The following is a 16,334-nucleotide window of genomic DNA, read 5'->3' as shown; positions in this document are numbered from 1 at the left end:
TGAAAGACAATGGTTATAATATTTAATATTCTGTGACAAAATCTCTACAGGGAACGCTAATAAAACATTTGTTAGCAGACATCAACATCATATCCAGCATTACAGCATCATGATTCAGGACCATGTGACAACAGAAATACAATTAAAAAAATAATATAAAAATAAAATATGGATGGGAACCCCTTTGGTATGGAGTCCTGTAGAGACCAGTGGGAATCTTGTGCAATCTGTAGCATTGGGTGCTTTTTGTTGAACCTTTTTGACTAATGAATCAGCTCTATTTTCTTGGCTTTAATACATTCAGGAAGTGTTTTACATCTAAAAAGAACTGCAGAGGATCCAGAGAGTTGAGGAAGCTTCTTCCTATTGATCGCCGTTCTGTTAACAGACACACTGGGCAAGTTAAAGTGTGGCATCTCATACTGAAAAACACAATAATATTCCATTTCCATCGATCCAATTATGATATATAGAAATACAATATCTTAAGTCGAGCTCAAGCAGCTCGACAATGAAAGCCAAAATACATCTGGATGCATTTTAGTGTCTTTTAAGGTTTAACTTGCCAAGAGTGCCTTAATAAAAGAAAAGGAGAAAATTAAGAAATGATACTATATAGGTAAAGAAAGGAAATGTTTTTCACGTGCTTTGTTGTTAAATCGTGGAATAAAATTATAACCCAAATGTGGCAGAAGCAGAAGACAACACTCCCGTTTCATTTCAGAGATACATATCCATGCCATTTACGAATTAGGAAAAAACAAATATTTTCATCTTCACCGTGGACAATTTTGGGTTATATACAATATAATTGACATTGTAGAAAAAAAAGAAATGCTCAAGTACTATGTTTGTAAGCTTCGAACATGATTTTTTTCCCCCCTCCTGTCATATAGTTCAGCACTGAGGTTTTGCCTGTGACAAATGGAAGTGCATACACGAGTTGGATCCAGATACAATCACTTGATAAAGGATGTTTGGAAATGTTCAAAGAATACTCATTGGACATTCAAGAGGACACGTAATCACTTTTTTGTTTTTAACAAAAATAGACATGGCTTATCCAGCCTTGAAATTCCTTCTTAATATATATAAAATTATGTCTCGTCTATTTACAGTCAGATAGCGTTCTGAAGGATTAGAAAGTCCTGCTGGGGATTGTGGGTAGTGCAGTTTTAGTGTCAACTTATCCGATGGCAGACAATCGTGTCGTGTGTGTGTGTGGTTCTACAGGGCAGGGAGGATTCTGCTACTTAAACTTTATTGAAATATATTTGTGCTCCAGCCGGTTCCTGTCACTGTAACTAAACAAAGTCTCGACTGAAGAGAGATTAGCGGAGGATTATTGTAGTCAGCTGATAATGATTGTGTGTTGACATGTCGGCGTGGGGCTGGAGCCAGAAATGTTACCAGATGTACAGGACTGATCTGTGGCTACTGGGGACAGAGTGGAGCCAGTTGTTTTAATACTAATTTGAGTGAACTTCTGCCGGTTTCACTGGTGACACTTTGAAAATATTTAGGCATTGACTTGTGAGATAAAGCTGCTACGGCTGTGCTTATCTATTGTGGTCACTACTGTCTGGAGTAGGTAGAGAACAGCAACTACCAAAACCCAGCGAGTCAGCTCTCAAGTTGAGAACAGCGGATACTCAGATTGGATTTTTGAAGAAGAAATCTAATTACTAATCTCTTCTTGGAGTACAGAGCGCATTTTCAAATGCAGCGGGAAAAACAACCTGCTCAAAAAGTTGTTAAATATGGCATTTTGTTGACCTTTATTGACTCGGGTCAGTTCATTGAGAAAACATCTATTTATTTGTCTCGTTCTCTCTCTCTGTTGTGATGGCTGCAGTTGTTTTCCTCTGTGGGTTTGTCAGTTTAGATGTCAGGCAAAACTGATGTGTGGCAGTGTTTCATCATGAATTGGTAGATCTCTGTTCTCTCTGTTCCCTCCGTTCTGTCCGTGCTGGGTGTGTGGCTCTGTTGTCTCTCAAACAGATGATTGGTCCCATACCTGTAGGATCAAACCAAAAACATGAAGTCAGATTAATACATGCATGGAATACCCCTCAATACTTAGAAATCTGAACCAAAGCATACAACATAACAAGACAAGAGTCTACAGCCACACAAACGAGTCCTTGACTAACAACCTGATGTTAAGTAAGTTATTTTGTTAATTAGCAGTTGTTAGCATGCTAACAACTGCTAATTACCACAAGCAAAAACAGCTGAGGCTGATGAGAAGGTTTCTGATGATGGCACTGGATTAAAAAGTCAGGTGATCACCAAAGTTATCATGTCACCACGTCACTGTTATTGCTAAAAACGAGTTTTCCTACCATCATTATTATTAAGTAATAACCGTTGTGTATCAACTGCATATAGCAACTGAGGAGTAGAGAGTAAACAGTAAAAACAAAATAAGCAAAAATGATTGACAAACCTTGTTAACGGGGTTTATGGGCGTGCGGCCTGAACCAGTATGAAGCCTCTGGCGCTCTTCGATTCGTCCGGGGGACCGTTCCCTACGAACGTCCATCATCCGGCCAGGAGAGCGGTCCATCCGAGGGTCTGCCATGGCCCTGCCCGGGGAGCACTCCAGTCGAGGGTCGGCCATGGCTCTTCCTGGAGACCCCCCGATCCGGCTCTCCAGCATCCTGCCGGGAGACTTCTCCCTCTCCAGTGGACGGCTGGGGGACTTGTCCCGCCGAAACTCGGTGCGAGCCTCTCTGTAGCGGTGAGGCGTGCTGGGATCCGAGTGAACGAGGGGATTGGCTGCCAGTCTTTTAGAGATGTGCTCATTGTACGAAGGAGGCCCACGCTTGTTAGGGCTGTTAGGGAGGAACCGAGGCACAAAGACGGGCAAGGGGGCATTAGTCAAAGGAAAGGGTATTCTGAGTCTCGGGCCATGGGCGTAGCTCGGCACTGTCAGGTCAGTCCACAGATGTGGTGAGGATGATGGACTCGCAATCATTTTACAAGCCGCAGCACTTTGCTATTCACGGTTTGAAAAGACTGAACCCATCGACACAATTTAGTTTCCTAAATGAGAATAGAGTCAGAGGCTGACAGCAACAGCTAAAGAGCAAAACCAGCACTATGAATAATAAAGGCTCAGTTGTTCGTGAGATTCAAATTGAAATAGACGAGTCTCAGTCGGAAGTCTTTATTCATCAATGTCCTTTCTACAGTTGACAGGTGGCATTTTAAAAAGCAGTTTATATTTAAAAAGACCTATTTCAGGATTTGTTACAGATAAAAAATGAACCCTTCCTCCTGTAAAGAGCAAAATGGAGGCGTTACTCTCCTATTTTATAAGCAGATCAAACATAAAGGCCACAATATCAACCATCACCACCTGTGGATGCCAACCTGTGCCCAGCAGTGCCAGCTAGTCCCATCGGTCCTTCAACAACACCAGTGTACACGGAATAAAGGAGAACAGTGAGTCTCTGCATTATAGGGAGAACCAAACCTCACCAAAAAATAAATGAATGAATATTATGAGTGTTCTAAGTGTGACACTCAAGTAAACTGAGAAATTAATAATGAAAAAAATAAAACGCATCTTATATTTTAGATTAAAATTTGTACTTTTTTTTGTTTTTATACTTTGAGAAATAAAAACAAGTCTAGAAAAGCAGATTTTCATTAACAAAAAAAGCAAAAGTTATAAAATCGCACAAGAGCTTTTCCAAAATAAAATAAACCAAAAATGTTTTGATTTAGGCGAGTAAGAAACTATCTAATCAAAAATATAAGATTCCGAATGAGACAAGATATTTGAAACTTTCGCTACTTGAGTTTCCAATATTCGGTGTATCTAAATGTTGTTACAGCTCAACATGTGAGGTGACGTTAAAGACAGTAAAAAGAAAGTTGAGAGATGAGAAAAGTAACCAAAGTAATGCCCAGAACAGAGATTAGTGTAATTGTGTAAAAAGGTCAATAAACAGACAGTGAAGGTGATCTGAAGCTGGTTGAATAAATAGTGTCCTCACCTGCGCCCGGAGCCGTTTCGCTGCAGGTCACCGACACCCTCTTGGCTCTGGACCAGGTTGCCTTTGCAGCAAATGACCCGCAGTTTGTTCTGGTAGGAGGAGGCCAGGTAGATGGCCCCAGAGGAGATGGCCGGGCCAAGGTAGCGCGGGTTTGGGATGTCCAGGTGTGCATATGAGTGGGGCCTGGAAAGAGAGGAGAACATCAGACACTGGATCCTTTAAAAAAAACAGATAGAAGAAGAGCAGTGACTGAAATAGATGATTCCTGTCGAGGTGTTTAATGAGCCCTTTGGCAGTAATGGGAAATTAACAATTCAACCACTACAATATGCAATGACACTCAGTAAAGACCCACGAAATGATGATGATGTGACTGGGAGGAAACTAATTAGTGTAAGCCCTAATTGATGGAGTGGTACTGACACAGGAGCAGGAGGCAATCTTACCCCAGAGCAGCGTGTCCCTGAATTTCAATAACATCCAGAGAATTGAAGTAGGTCACAAACAGGTAGGGTTCTCTATAGGCTGAAACACCAAAACATTCACTTCAGATCATATCATACATTGACCATTAAAGAGACATTTCTGAAAGTGATACGGAACAAACTGATTCCAACGAACCAAACGAGAGAGGCAGACGGCTCCATTTGATATCTTCACTTCTACTCCTGCGGCCGTATGCGTCCACGAACACACCAAACTCTGCAAGAAACATTCCATAAATGCAGACTTCCTCTCTCTTGATTTGTTTTTTGTGTGCACATGCTCAACTGCATCCACAATGTACTGCACACATACACACACACACAGACAGAAGATAACATTCTAACCGTGGAAACAGAGCAGGTATTCGTCTTTCTGTGGAGCCGTGGTGACCTGGATGATGGAGATGGGGAAGCTGTGGGAGGACGCGGCGAAGACAGCTGAAGCGAGTGTCACGTCGTTTTTATCAAGAAATTCTGGAAAGAAAAAAAGTGATGTCAGTCAGAATGTTGAAACCTCACACCTTATTCTATGACATTATTAAATATCAATTCGGGATTCGTGTGCTGATGCCCACCGTCAATAAATGACAGCGGGTTGGTGACCTACCTTCCAGCACATACTGCTTCATCTCAATCTCATAGAACTTGTTGGTGCCGATAACGATGCTGTAGCCAGTGAAGTGGATGCAGCTGCAGGGCTCCGACGTCTCAATCTCCTGCAAATACAAACAGACTGTTCAACACCTTTTCAAACTCATCACTGCCTGCAGCACAAAAACGAGCTACTTTCCTACAAAACACGGCCTTTTCCTCCGTGACATTATCAGTTCCCTCTCCGTCTTCAAAGCCCACTCACCTTTCTGATGCAGAACTTGTTCAGGCTCTCATTGTGCCGCAGAATTGTAATCTTATTGGGCATAGCAGCACAGATACAGGTCCCATTATCAATCTGTTAAGAGAGAGAACAACGCCGCAATCAGGACGGCAGTAAATATCTGCAACCAGACAGCACATTGCTTCGCTACCGATGTTCAGCTCATTAACTCTAACTAAATAACAGTCTAACGAGGAGGAGCTTTGCTCTGCTCTAAGTGGCAGCAGCGTAACGCACCTTTCCAGAGGAGAAGAGGTGGCATCCCTTGACTGTCTCAAAGATGAAGGGGTTGAGGTCAGGCTGAGCCGGGAGATGGGACTGCGACAAGGACTGTTTCACCTTCTTGATCTCCACCAGACACAAGGCCCGCTCCTCTCCTGGATGACACAACAAACACACCACGTACAACCACATGATCATATGTGTTACTGTGCATTTACATGCAAGGATGATCTGATGTACAAGAGAGCTGAAATTACGGACTTATAATTGAGTATAATGTTAAGATCATGTACTGACCGGTGATCATCAGCAGCTTATCGAGCTCCTTGAGAATCTGGATCTGGAAGACGGAGGTCAAGCCGGGGATGTGGGTCAAAGAGTTCTTTATGACGTTAAGAGCGTACAAACCCTCCTCAGAGCCCACCAGCACGATCTAGGGGAAAGGATGAGGTAGATTAGAAGAGAGCTTAACGCAGTGAGACGTAAAGAGAGCGGACACGGAGAGTGTCAACTAAACGGCAAACATAGCAAAAACATAGACAACTGAATTATGTTCCTGCTGATGGTGCAGGTTTCTGTCCTTGTACCTGGTCAGTGAGAGGCAGAGTGCAGTTGATGTCCAAACGGTCATCACCCTCCAGCTTCAGCAGAGAATTACCAAGAAGTTTCTATAAAGACAAGAAGAAGAAGAGAGACACGGAGCAGAGGGAGGGCTCAGGTTAATCTTCAACAAATCAGTTGCTTTAGATCAAGAAAAGATGACCCAGCAAGAATGACAGCAGAGAGCCTTCACCAGCTTAAACACAGAGATGGATGGCATTTGTTTTAGTGAATCCATCTTTCACTGTTAATTCAATTCACAAGTAAGCTGAGGATGTTCGCACCAATTAATTAATCTTTTCTCCAAAGACCAAACAAAGAAACGTTTAATTTGGGAGAAGTATTGTGTGATATTTACTACAAAACAAAACCTAAATTTCAATGCCAAAATGTTACGATTTCATTATTTTGCCAATTAACATGTTTTTCATGTGTTTAATGTTGTAACAGCTGTAAAAAATAACTTTGACTAAATACAACATTATGTACAATTCAAAATTATTTTTTTTATTTAATTAATAATAATATCTAATCAAAGAGTAAGTAAACAATACAAGAGAATAGTAGGAATTGACCAAACATATGTGGTAAACTTTTAGTACTTCACAGTTTCTGACACAATAAGAACCGTTTTCTGATCGGCCATAGAAACAATCTCTTCATAGCAACAATAGCAGTTATGAAAAGTAGTTAAATTCATGAAAACATACTGTTGAACACTGGCTGTGCCTCTTGTTAATGATCAACAGTGTTCAAAGCTTTCTAAATGCTCTTTACCTCAGGCTATACAGTATGGATGACCGTTTTATGCCAGAGAGCTAATAATGATGAGTCATGAGGGCTGCAGCGTGAAATTGACTAATTGGACTTAATGAATAAACTATGTGGTCAAAAGTACACACTAATTTTCCACATACTTGTGTGTACTCTTGGGCTGTTCTTGGTTTGGTCCCCACAGGGAAACATTAATGCTACCATATTATGATATTTTAGACACCAACGTGATTTGAACTAACAACAGTTAGAAGGCCTTTTAGATAGCACTTCCAGGCCATCACTTATTGTTACCGCTAGCATCAGGTAAGCGATAGCGTAGCATCAAGGCCCATCCCAGTCGTTTTAAAGGCTTTTATCCTCAGTCTGTAGGGGCAGGTAGCTACTAACCCACTGTGCTTAATTCTGTTTTTTATTATACTTGCTTATACCGCAACACTGTACAGTGTGTAACTCTGTCTGATAGCGGCTGTATACTATATATACACGTTTTACATGTCATGTTGATTGGACAGCAGCCATTTGTGTGGAAATGCTCATTTTAAAGCATAGCGGCTGCCCTCGTGTATAAAGCTAGATACATAAAGAAATTCTCAGTTACTTCCTTAACTGGTTTGCACAGAGCTCCGACATCAACCCCACATCCAAAAATTTGTGGAGCATATTAATGCCCATTTTTGGAAATGTATAGTCCTTTGTAGTTTTTGTAATCTCATGTTCAGTAACCACATGTTCAGGTGGGTGTTCAAATACTTTTGGCAATGTATATTTGAATAAATAACACAATAAACAAGGCAGGGGTAACACCTTTTGGAAACGCTGACATATAGTTCAGAGATAACCAAGAGTCCTTTATCACAGAATGAAAGAGGGATGGGGAAAGTGCTCCTAAAACAGCAATACACACACAATCAGCAACAGCAGAAGCCTGCAGACTGAACCAGTGTGTACATGTTTCAGTGAAGGGGGCTACAGCAGTGCATGGCTTTTGCAGAAGCATGCACGACATAGCATATGACACCAGACCAGAGGTCACAGCAGTGCCTATTCACATCCATGCACTATGTAGGTTTATGAGTGTGTGTGTTTCACAGGCCAGTTACTTCCATGTATTCAGTACATATTCGTAACTCCTGCGCTGCACAGCATCAGTGTTTGTATGCATAGATGTGTACAGCTACTGCATGCTCAGTCCGTCGGTCGACTGAAGCCCGAGCGTTCGTGCAGCTACTTACTGTACCTGAACCAGAGGGGAAAGGTTCTTCTGTCTTTTAGAAACACCTGCCTATAATATGATCCACACAACAGAGTTGAATGGAGATACACACGCACAGTATAATCACATCAACAAAGACGATGACGACACACAAATAGAAGACGTAGATGTTGAGAACATGCAGAGAGAGAGAGAGAGAGACAGAGAAAGAAGAGGGAGGGGGAGAAAACGAAGTGAAGGCACTGGCTGATGTTTAATGGAGGCATTCAATATATTGTCTTCACACCCAACAATACAGCCACCCTTGGATAAAGTTACTTTATGAATTGAGCATAATAAGTGGGTTTGTCTTGTATAAAAGGAGACACTGGGCTGTCTTTATAAGCAGCTGAAATTGTGAACTCAAACAGGCCTGACACAAGCAGAAAGAACACAAACACACAATACTTACAGCATCAGAATCCACTTTGTCTCTAGATCCACGGCTACCCGCCACCACAGACTCCAGCACAGCCACCCAGCGCTGCTTGTCAGGGAAGCTGGGAGCCATGAAGTAGATGGACTGGCCTGGCCAGCAGGTGGTGTGGGGATGTGACTCCAGCTTCAACACATACGGTATGTCTGCACACACACAGACACACACACGCACAGAAAGATGGACTGAATGGCTATCTCGCAAACAGCTTAATTTCACAGCTGAGCAGAACGGTCAACATTTTGGTGCATTTTGAGATTCAAAGTATAGATTGGGCATGATGTGGATCTAATTTAAAATTTGGGGGAGAGGATGATACACTTAAATCCTAAAAATAGGCTCAGTGCAGCAGGATTAGGTGGTATTGATCCAGTACCTGACTTGGCAGTGTTGATGAGCTCAGAGGCTCCAACAGCTCCGTGAACGGTCACCTCTCCATCAGGCAGATAGAGCTCGAACTCCTCCTCCAGCTTTATATAGTCTAGCAGAAAGAACAAACAAACACATTATTATTTGATACTGCTGTATTGATCTACATGGTAATATAAAGCCTTAGATGATCACAAACTGTCGCATTATGGGAATGGATAAACTGTTATGTTTAAAATGTACCGACCTTCTCTGGGCTCAGTATCATAGATGGATACTTTGGTTCCATCAAGCACCACATATTTCCTCTCCCAGCCCTGCTGACCACGCTTGCCATTTCTGTGTGAGCAAACACACAAATGCACTTTACTATCACAGCAAAAAAAACAACAACACATGGTTCATTGTCAGTATGGCAGTAACGGACTGAGGTCGGATGTTACCGTGGCTGCTTCATCCAGCCCTCCAAGCGGACATGCCCACTGGCCTCTTTGACCTGCAGTGCAGGAGAGTTTGCCTTTTCTCGGCACAGAGCCTCTGAGAAGTGAGTGGCATACTCTGCAGGCAGACCGCAGGTGGCCGGGAGACACGGTGAGCACTTAGGGTGACACAGGGTGTTACACTCTGTAATACAACAAGGCGAGGGGGGGGAGAAGAGTCTCATAAATAAGAGGGGGATTATATTGCAATGTTAAGAGATATCTTCACATTCAGTACTACCAGCTACAGTGCAGGGTACAAACCGAGACAAGTGGCAGCCTGTCGTCCAAAGTGCACCGTGTCCAGGCAGACGGCACACTTGGCAGCCCTCATGTTGAGGCCCACGGTGAAGCGATGAGGGATGTTGTGATGCATTCTCTCTTTCACGCGACGACCAAACTCTGCAATGCAAAAAAGTGAAGAAGAAGTGGGCGGGGCTAGGAGTTACTGAAAGAGAGAATATGGCACCAGAATATTTCTGTTACAGGCTAAAATCACGAGTTTCAGTTTCCTCTCCAGGCAGCATGGGGTAATTTGAATAATGAATTAATTATTTCTAATTTAGGATATTAGGTATATTCATGTTCCAGTCAAAATCTGATTATGCATGCCAATGACCAAAGCATTACAAATGTTTCTGGGCGAAAAGCTACCTATCCAACCATATGCTATCTAAATCAAGACTCCAGGAATGATGCTGAAAAAAAAAAAATAAATAAATAAAATTAAATTAAAAAAAAGAGGAGTACATCACGTCAAACTTGACCTTTAAGATTAAAGGCTTTGGTTAGCTTGACAACGGGACAATAAGACAGATACAGTATGATATGAGCACTTGTGTAGCATGTGCAGTATAACATGCATGGAGATGAGCTCATGCATGTGAGATGACAAACTGTGGTGACTGCTAACTTACTTTCAAAGGTGACCCTCCTCTTTTCTGTGAGGAGCGGAGAGGAAAGAGACAGAAAGGAGAGAGCAGTCTAACAATAGCTATGTGAAAGCGAAGGAACATGGACAGGAAGGAACCTGAATCACAAAGCAAGTTCAACTTGGCCAGGCTACTGTAGTCGAAACACGTGTCTGATGAAACACACATCGTGGTCCATCTCATGGTGTTATAACGTATGGTGCTGTTAGAGATTCAGTTGGTCTGTGAGCTGGTCTAAATGCAGTATTTTTGTCATAGGATGATTTTTCTGGAATTGTTTTTCCGTTTTTTAGGAGATGGGCTGTTTACACATTTTGAGATGATACACTGAACCTGCTACACAGCTGTGATGTATGCAGCAACGGTAGAAAGCCTGGATTAAAACCAATGTTACCCGGCTAATCCACTACTCTTACTTTGTGAGACAGGCCCGAGCAGGGTTACAATGTTAGCTGGATAAATTCACAGTGAACAAAAACAAAACAGAGTTTTTTAGTTCAATCCATGTCTCTAGTTTGGAGCGAGCTCCAGGTTTAACATGCACTGAGCTAAATTATCCAACTTCATAATCCTGCTTTGTGAGACAGGCCATAGAAAGAAGACACACACACACATAAACACACCACATACAAACAAAATAAGGGAACAGAGAGTCCATTTGGGCTGAACCTGATAGCGTAAGGGTGCACACTCGTATGGGGGGCACTGTACAGCTTCAGAACAGCTAATCCTAGGTTCAAGTTCAGGCTGATTGAGTTTGCCTGTGTGCTTGTTTATTAGTTCAGTATGTGAGACTAACCTTCGGGTGTGGAGGTCTCCTTGCAGCGGGTGGAGGGGTTGAGCAGGCTGCTGGGGTTGGGTTGATGTTCTGGGGATTTGACAATGGCCGACATGAGGATTTGATGTCGAGCCTGGGCCGGCGTGGAAGTAGCCACGTGTTCCTGGGCTTTGAAATGAGCCGCTGTGTTCCCATAAACAAATAAAACAACCTACTATTAGATCAGTAGCAGCTATTAAGCTGGACATTTCTTGCCCCCATTACCAAAAACCCTGTTGCTGTGCTGCCTCACACTGGGACCTACCCTCTTCTCTGAGGGATCGCAGCTCTATCCTCATCTTCTGCAGAGCCTCCTCCAGATCCGCGCATCTTGAACGCTCATTCTCAAAAGCCAGTTTCATGTCACCGTACTGCATGGGGACCGCTGGCTGGGCCTGTGGAGCCAGCGCCCCGTTAGTCGTGGTTCCTACATCCTCCCGACGCCGTCCGAATATACCCTATTCAGAGAGGGAACATGTTACTAAGACTGTGCAAGAATGAAAAATGCAATTCATACACGTTTTGGATTGAAGCTGTTTATCAATCTAATGTGGCTTGAAGTTGTCGTAAAATGTTTCCACAGACCTTCTTTTTCTTGGTGGGCTGGTCCATTTTGGCTTGGAGGAAGTCAATGAGCTTGGTCTGCTGGGAGATCGTCCCCTCCATCTTCACCTTCTCATGGGAGTATACAGCCTACAGGAAGGAAAACAAGTATTCAGAGAAGGAAATACCTCTGAAGACTACCTTAAACAAATTCCCTTTGAAGACACATGAATCAGGATTTCCTTTATCCTCCTGGTCCCCTGAGGTACCTTGTTACTTGCCAACATCATTGGCACTATTCTAATATCTCTCCCTGGAGACGGCTGTATTTCATCAGATTGCAACGGTAGTTTCATTGAGCACCTGTATATTCTCCAGCTGGTACTCCAAGTCGGTCCTCTCAGTCTTGAGCATGTCTGTCTGGTCCAGGGCGTCCTGCAGGCCTTGGGTCAGACGGAATATGTGGCTCTTCTGAAGGTCCATCTGCTGCTGCAGCTTCCCTTGCTGTGGGGACACCAGCAGACCGATATTTTAAGTAGGAAATCAGATCCAAAATCAGCCACATTTCAGAAGTGTAGCAAATATAATTAACTCAATTAAGAGGAGATGTGTCTAAAACAGACATTTTTTTAGCCAATTGTTTGAAGAAATGTTATTGAAACACATTTCTTTAAACAGTTGGCTAAATTCTCTCCTTGGTTTCAATATTTTTGAATGAGTGAGTTATAGGGGAAAAGTCCATAACATAAACGTAATTTAAATGTAATGAATAGAGGTGCGTTTCACTTTCTACCTCTTCCATCAGTCTCTGTTTCAGTTCTCTCTCTGTCTCCAGTTTCTGCTGTAGGCTGCGGGCGTTCATCTCCAGCATGGCGTGCTTCTTCTCCAGATCATTGAGCTGTGAGAACAGGCGAGTGAGTGCGCGTTAAATCGTTGAAACTGAGAGTTGAATTCCACCTCCATAAACAGTGTGGAATTTTCCCGCTCAGAATGAAAATTAGTTTTTTCCACTTCGAGGACTGCAGATGGGTTTTAAGTTAGATCATAAGTACGACACAAAAACACTTGTGACTCACAGTATCAGACAGAGTTTCAGCCTTCAGTCTCTGCTCCTTCAAGGCCTGCTGTAAGGCCATTATCTCAGCCTTGTGCTCTTTGACTGCCAGCTCCACTGCCTGGCGAGATTCAGTGCTGCGCTGGTCTGCACGCAGCCTGTGAACAGCACAACAGCAAGTCTTACAATAGCAATACATTTCTATGTATATACACGGTGTCATTCTCATGTATAATAACTGTGTAAATACATTTAAGTGTTCACGTTTGTACATCACCTGTTCTGCTTCTCATTGTCCAACAGTCTCTGCAGGTCTCTGGTGCGTCTCTCGGCTTGGCTTTTTTCGTCCTCCAGGGCTCCTCTCCAAGCCTCCCACTGCCTCTCCTTCTCCAGCAACTCGTCGTTCAGGGACTCCAGCTCCACTACCTGCTCCTCCAGCATGCTGCATGTGGTCTTCAGTGTCTCAATGTTCTGGGAGGATAAACGAGCAAAAGTGAAGAGAACATCTTCCGCAGCTTTTGGGCGAAACCACATGATTGTTGCCTCTCCTGCATTTTCAGTGGTGGCACACAGTCTCAGTATTATGAGGCTTAATGATTATATTAATCACATGTTCGGTCTGCGACATGAGGATAGAATTGATTAAAAGCACAACTAGACTTGATACAATATTTTTAACTTTCCACTATATTTAACCAACATGAGGTACAAAGTTAATTATGTTCAGGCCCTTTAAGCATTTGTGTGTGTGTGTGTGTGTGTGTGTGTGTGTTACCTGTTTCTGGTTGTTGAGATGCATCTCACGGTCAGACACCTCCCTCCTCATCCGGTCCACTTCCTGGCTGAGCTGCAGCTGGTCCTCCCTCTCATCAGACGCTTCATCAAGCTGCTTGGACAGGTAGAAGTTCTGGCGGTTCAACTCGGCATTCTCCTGACTCAGCTGTGTAAGCTGCTCCTCCAGGTCCGTGATCACCTGAGGCAAACCCAAACAGGTAGACGTGTTAGCCTAAAAAAAACATTCAAGTAATAGCACTGCTAGGCTACTGAAAACATACATCTTTACAATGAGACTTAGCAATGTGTACATTGAAGTTTCTTCCAAAATATAAAATAGGATCTCTTTGATGTTTTTATTTGAAAGTTAAGGAAGGTGATTTGTTGAACGTTTTGCATTAATGTTATCCATCTCTGTGTTGTTGATGTTAATTAAGTTACAGTAAATATGCATTTGTAAAAATATATGCATTGTATGGACTCTTGAAGAATGCCAAATGAACGCCCGCTGTGGTTCGTTGCCAAAGACTTGATCCAGTAGCTTACAATGCTACATTAGAATGAACGTTTAACGCTGAACATTAATCACCATATATTCAAATGTCTTGGGGAAACCTTTTGAAAATCGTTCCGCTGCTGCTGAAAGCGGAGACAAAAGGCTGTGGCAGCACTTACCGAGCAGCTGTCTCTCAAGGCATCAAACTTGCGCTGAATATCATCTCTGTGATTCTGTGAGAAACAAGAGCAAAAAACAAAAATACAACTGCATCAGACCGCTACATAAAACAGCAAAGAATGAGGCTGTCCGTATAATTCAAAACAGACAGGAAACTTAACACAGCCTTTCCTTACTGCGTGCGTAATACAGATTGCCTACATCTGAATGTTTCTGCGCACCTGCATTTCTATGAATGACTCTGATTGCACACATGTGTGCTTGCACGTGTTTGTCTTACCCTGAGGGCGGTGATCTCCTCCTCAGCCTCAGCGGTGGTCTCTTCCAGCTCAGTCTTTGCTTGTTGCAGCTGGCTCTCGAGGGCCAGACGTGCCGCCTGCAGGCTGCTGATCTGGGACTCGCGCTCCTGCAGGGAGAGGGTCAACTCTGACACCTGTCTCTTGATCTCCATCTTCTCTTCCTCATGTTCTAGGCCCATCTACAAGGAAACAGGACTAAGGTGAATGCAGTGTATATCACAGTATAAATCAGACCTGAAGTATTTGCATGTAGTTTTCAGCATGTTTTAGGCTCCTCTGTAGTAGCTCAGATATTAGGACATCAGGGCAATTGGAGGGAATCTAAAAACTGTTTAAAATCAATGTAGAGGACAGCTTGAAACTATTTGACCCACATCGGCCTGATTTGCTGACATTTTATGCTATTGTTGATGTGAATTTGAAACTATCACTTACTTATAAAACTACATAGAGGCTACTTTTGTGTCTAGTAGGTTAAAACACATTTTAAGACTTTACAGGAACTTTTCTTGATGCCATCCTAAAGTGAAAACCATTTTAAAAAATCCAAGTAATGAAACAAAAGGTGAAAAACTATCCAATTTAATGTTTTTTTCTGACATTAAACAAGCTGAATGGGCACTATAGGAAAAATAACAGAAGGAGAATAATTAGAGGTTGTCAGGGGGAACAAGTTCAACTAGCAGATATAGAAATGCAGATGCAAACTCTACGATTAAGAACAAAAGCACAGAGAAACCTAAAAGTGCATGGTGAAAACTAAGACCTCTGGTAATTGGATTTAAACGGTCATACTTGTTAAGACCTAAAAATAGAATAACTTAAGACCCTTTCAAGCGTTTTAAAAGAACGCATGCACACCCAGCGCTGGTAAAGTGTCCTAAAACATAATAAAGTTAAGACACAAGGGTGCATTTATCTTCTCCATACAGTTATGACTGTTACAGATATGGAACAATGGATCTCATCTGAAAGTACATATTCGTGTGTGAGAGAGAACAGTATGTGTGTGTGTGTGTGTGTGTGTGTTTGTATGTGGGAGTGCAGACAAGCCAGCAATTAGTGCCAATCCGTGTATCACGTCTCAGTGGGGATGAGTGTGTGGAGGTAGAGATATGACATCCTGTCTGCCGGTAACAGCGGCAGACAACACACCAGGGGGTGAGAGCTCTCAAACAGGACAAAAGGGGGCATTGTGGTTCCTCAATTACGTCAAATCGTCTGTTTTTAGAGCAGCTTCGAATTGGATGCACACCAGGTAATGGATTTTATAACGCATTTCTCAGAACGGCGGGGACACATTATGTACTTTTAAAACGCCCCACTCTAGTAAATGCATTATCAAGTATTTACAGGCGAGTGCCATCTGAAGTAGGGATAAAGAAAACCTTCTTTTTCTCTGATTACATGTAACTTTGATGTATAAATGTCAGACAAATAGCATCTTGCTCAAGGATACGTCTGCGGGGTGGATGCTTGACAACATGCGGGCCTTAACCCCTGTAAACTATTTGCTGGCCATGCAACAATGCTTTATTTTCATATGGTTAAGCATATTCTCACCTGTTGCAATGCAGCTACACTGTTCTAGAGATAACAGATGAAGGCTGTCGGCTCCACTGGACCAGCAGATGCTGCCTGACTGTGTACAGGCCCAATGGCAATCGTATAGACCTACAGCAGTTAATTAGCCGTATATCTGAAAGGGATCTGAGCTCGCTAGCTGATCGGCTGCCTT

The 16,334-nt window shown here is 42.7% G+C and overlaps 1 protein-coding gene across 1 annotated transcript in view; it reads right to left on the bottom strand.

The window, feature by feature from the left end:
• cita (citron rho-interacting serine/threonine kinase a) overlaps positions 1–16,334 on the bottom strand; it is a 35,745-nt gene continuing 19,411 nt past the window's right edge. Inside the window, exons 23-49 of the mRNA XM_076096144.1 lie at positions 14,578–14,775; positions 14,297–14,350; positions 13,623–13,820; positions 13,125–13,318; positions 12,870–13,005; positions 12,587–12,691; positions 12,157–12,297; positions 11,836–11,943; positions 11,516–11,708; positions 11,233–11,394; positions 9,766–9,903; positions 9,466–9,646; positions 9,270–9,361; positions 9,030–9,134; positions 8,630–8,799; positions 8,203–8,247; positions 6,176–6,256; positions 5,886–6,021; positions 5,604–5,743; positions 5,349–5,441; positions 5,100–5,208; positions 4,838–4,966; positions 4,629–4,709; positions 4,454–4,532; positions 4,008–4,190; positions 2,450–2,837; positions 1–2,017 (exon numbers count right to left, since the gene is read on the bottom strand). Coding sequence (XP_075952259.1) covers positions 1,994–2,017; positions 2,450–2,837; positions 4,008–4,190; positions 4,454–4,532; positions 4,629–4,709; positions 4,838–4,966; positions 5,100–5,208; positions 5,349–5,441; positions 5,604–5,743; positions 5,886–6,021; positions 6,176–6,256; positions 8,203–8,247; positions 8,630–8,799; positions 9,030–9,134; positions 9,270–9,361; positions 9,466–9,646; positions 9,766–9,903; positions 11,233–11,394; positions 11,516–11,708; positions 11,836–11,943; positions 12,157–12,297; positions 12,587–12,691; positions 12,870–13,005; positions 13,125–13,318; positions 13,623–13,820; positions 14,297–14,350; positions 14,578–14,775 — 3,663 coding nt within the window. The 3' untranslated portion in view covers positions 1–1,993. The remainder of the gene's footprint in view (positions 2,018–2,449; positions 2,838–4,007; positions 4,191–4,453; positions 4,533–4,628; positions 4,710–4,837; positions 4,967–5,099; positions 5,209–5,348; positions 5,442–5,603; positions 5,744–5,885; positions 6,022–6,175; positions 6,257–8,202; positions 8,248–8,629; positions 8,800–9,029; positions 9,135–9,269; positions 9,362–9,465; positions 9,647–9,765; positions 9,904–11,232; positions 11,395–11,515; positions 11,709–11,835; positions 11,944–12,156; positions 12,298–12,586; positions 12,692–12,869; positions 13,006–13,124; positions 13,319–13,622; positions 13,821–14,296; positions 14,351–14,577; positions 14,776–16,334) is intronic.

The sequence above is a fragment of the Anarhichas minor genome, unplaced genomic scaffold (assembly GCF_050575085.1).
Source record: "Anarhichas minor isolate MPS153535 unplaced genomic scaffold, ASM5057508v1 ptg000021l, whole genome shotgun sequence".
In the NCBI taxonomy this organism is placed as follows: Eukaryota; Metazoa; Chordata; class Actinopteri; order Perciformes; family Anarhichadidae; genus Anarhichas; species Anarhichas minor.
Note: the sequence above shows the minus strand (reverse complement) of the source record. Positions and strands in the feature narration are given on the sequence as shown.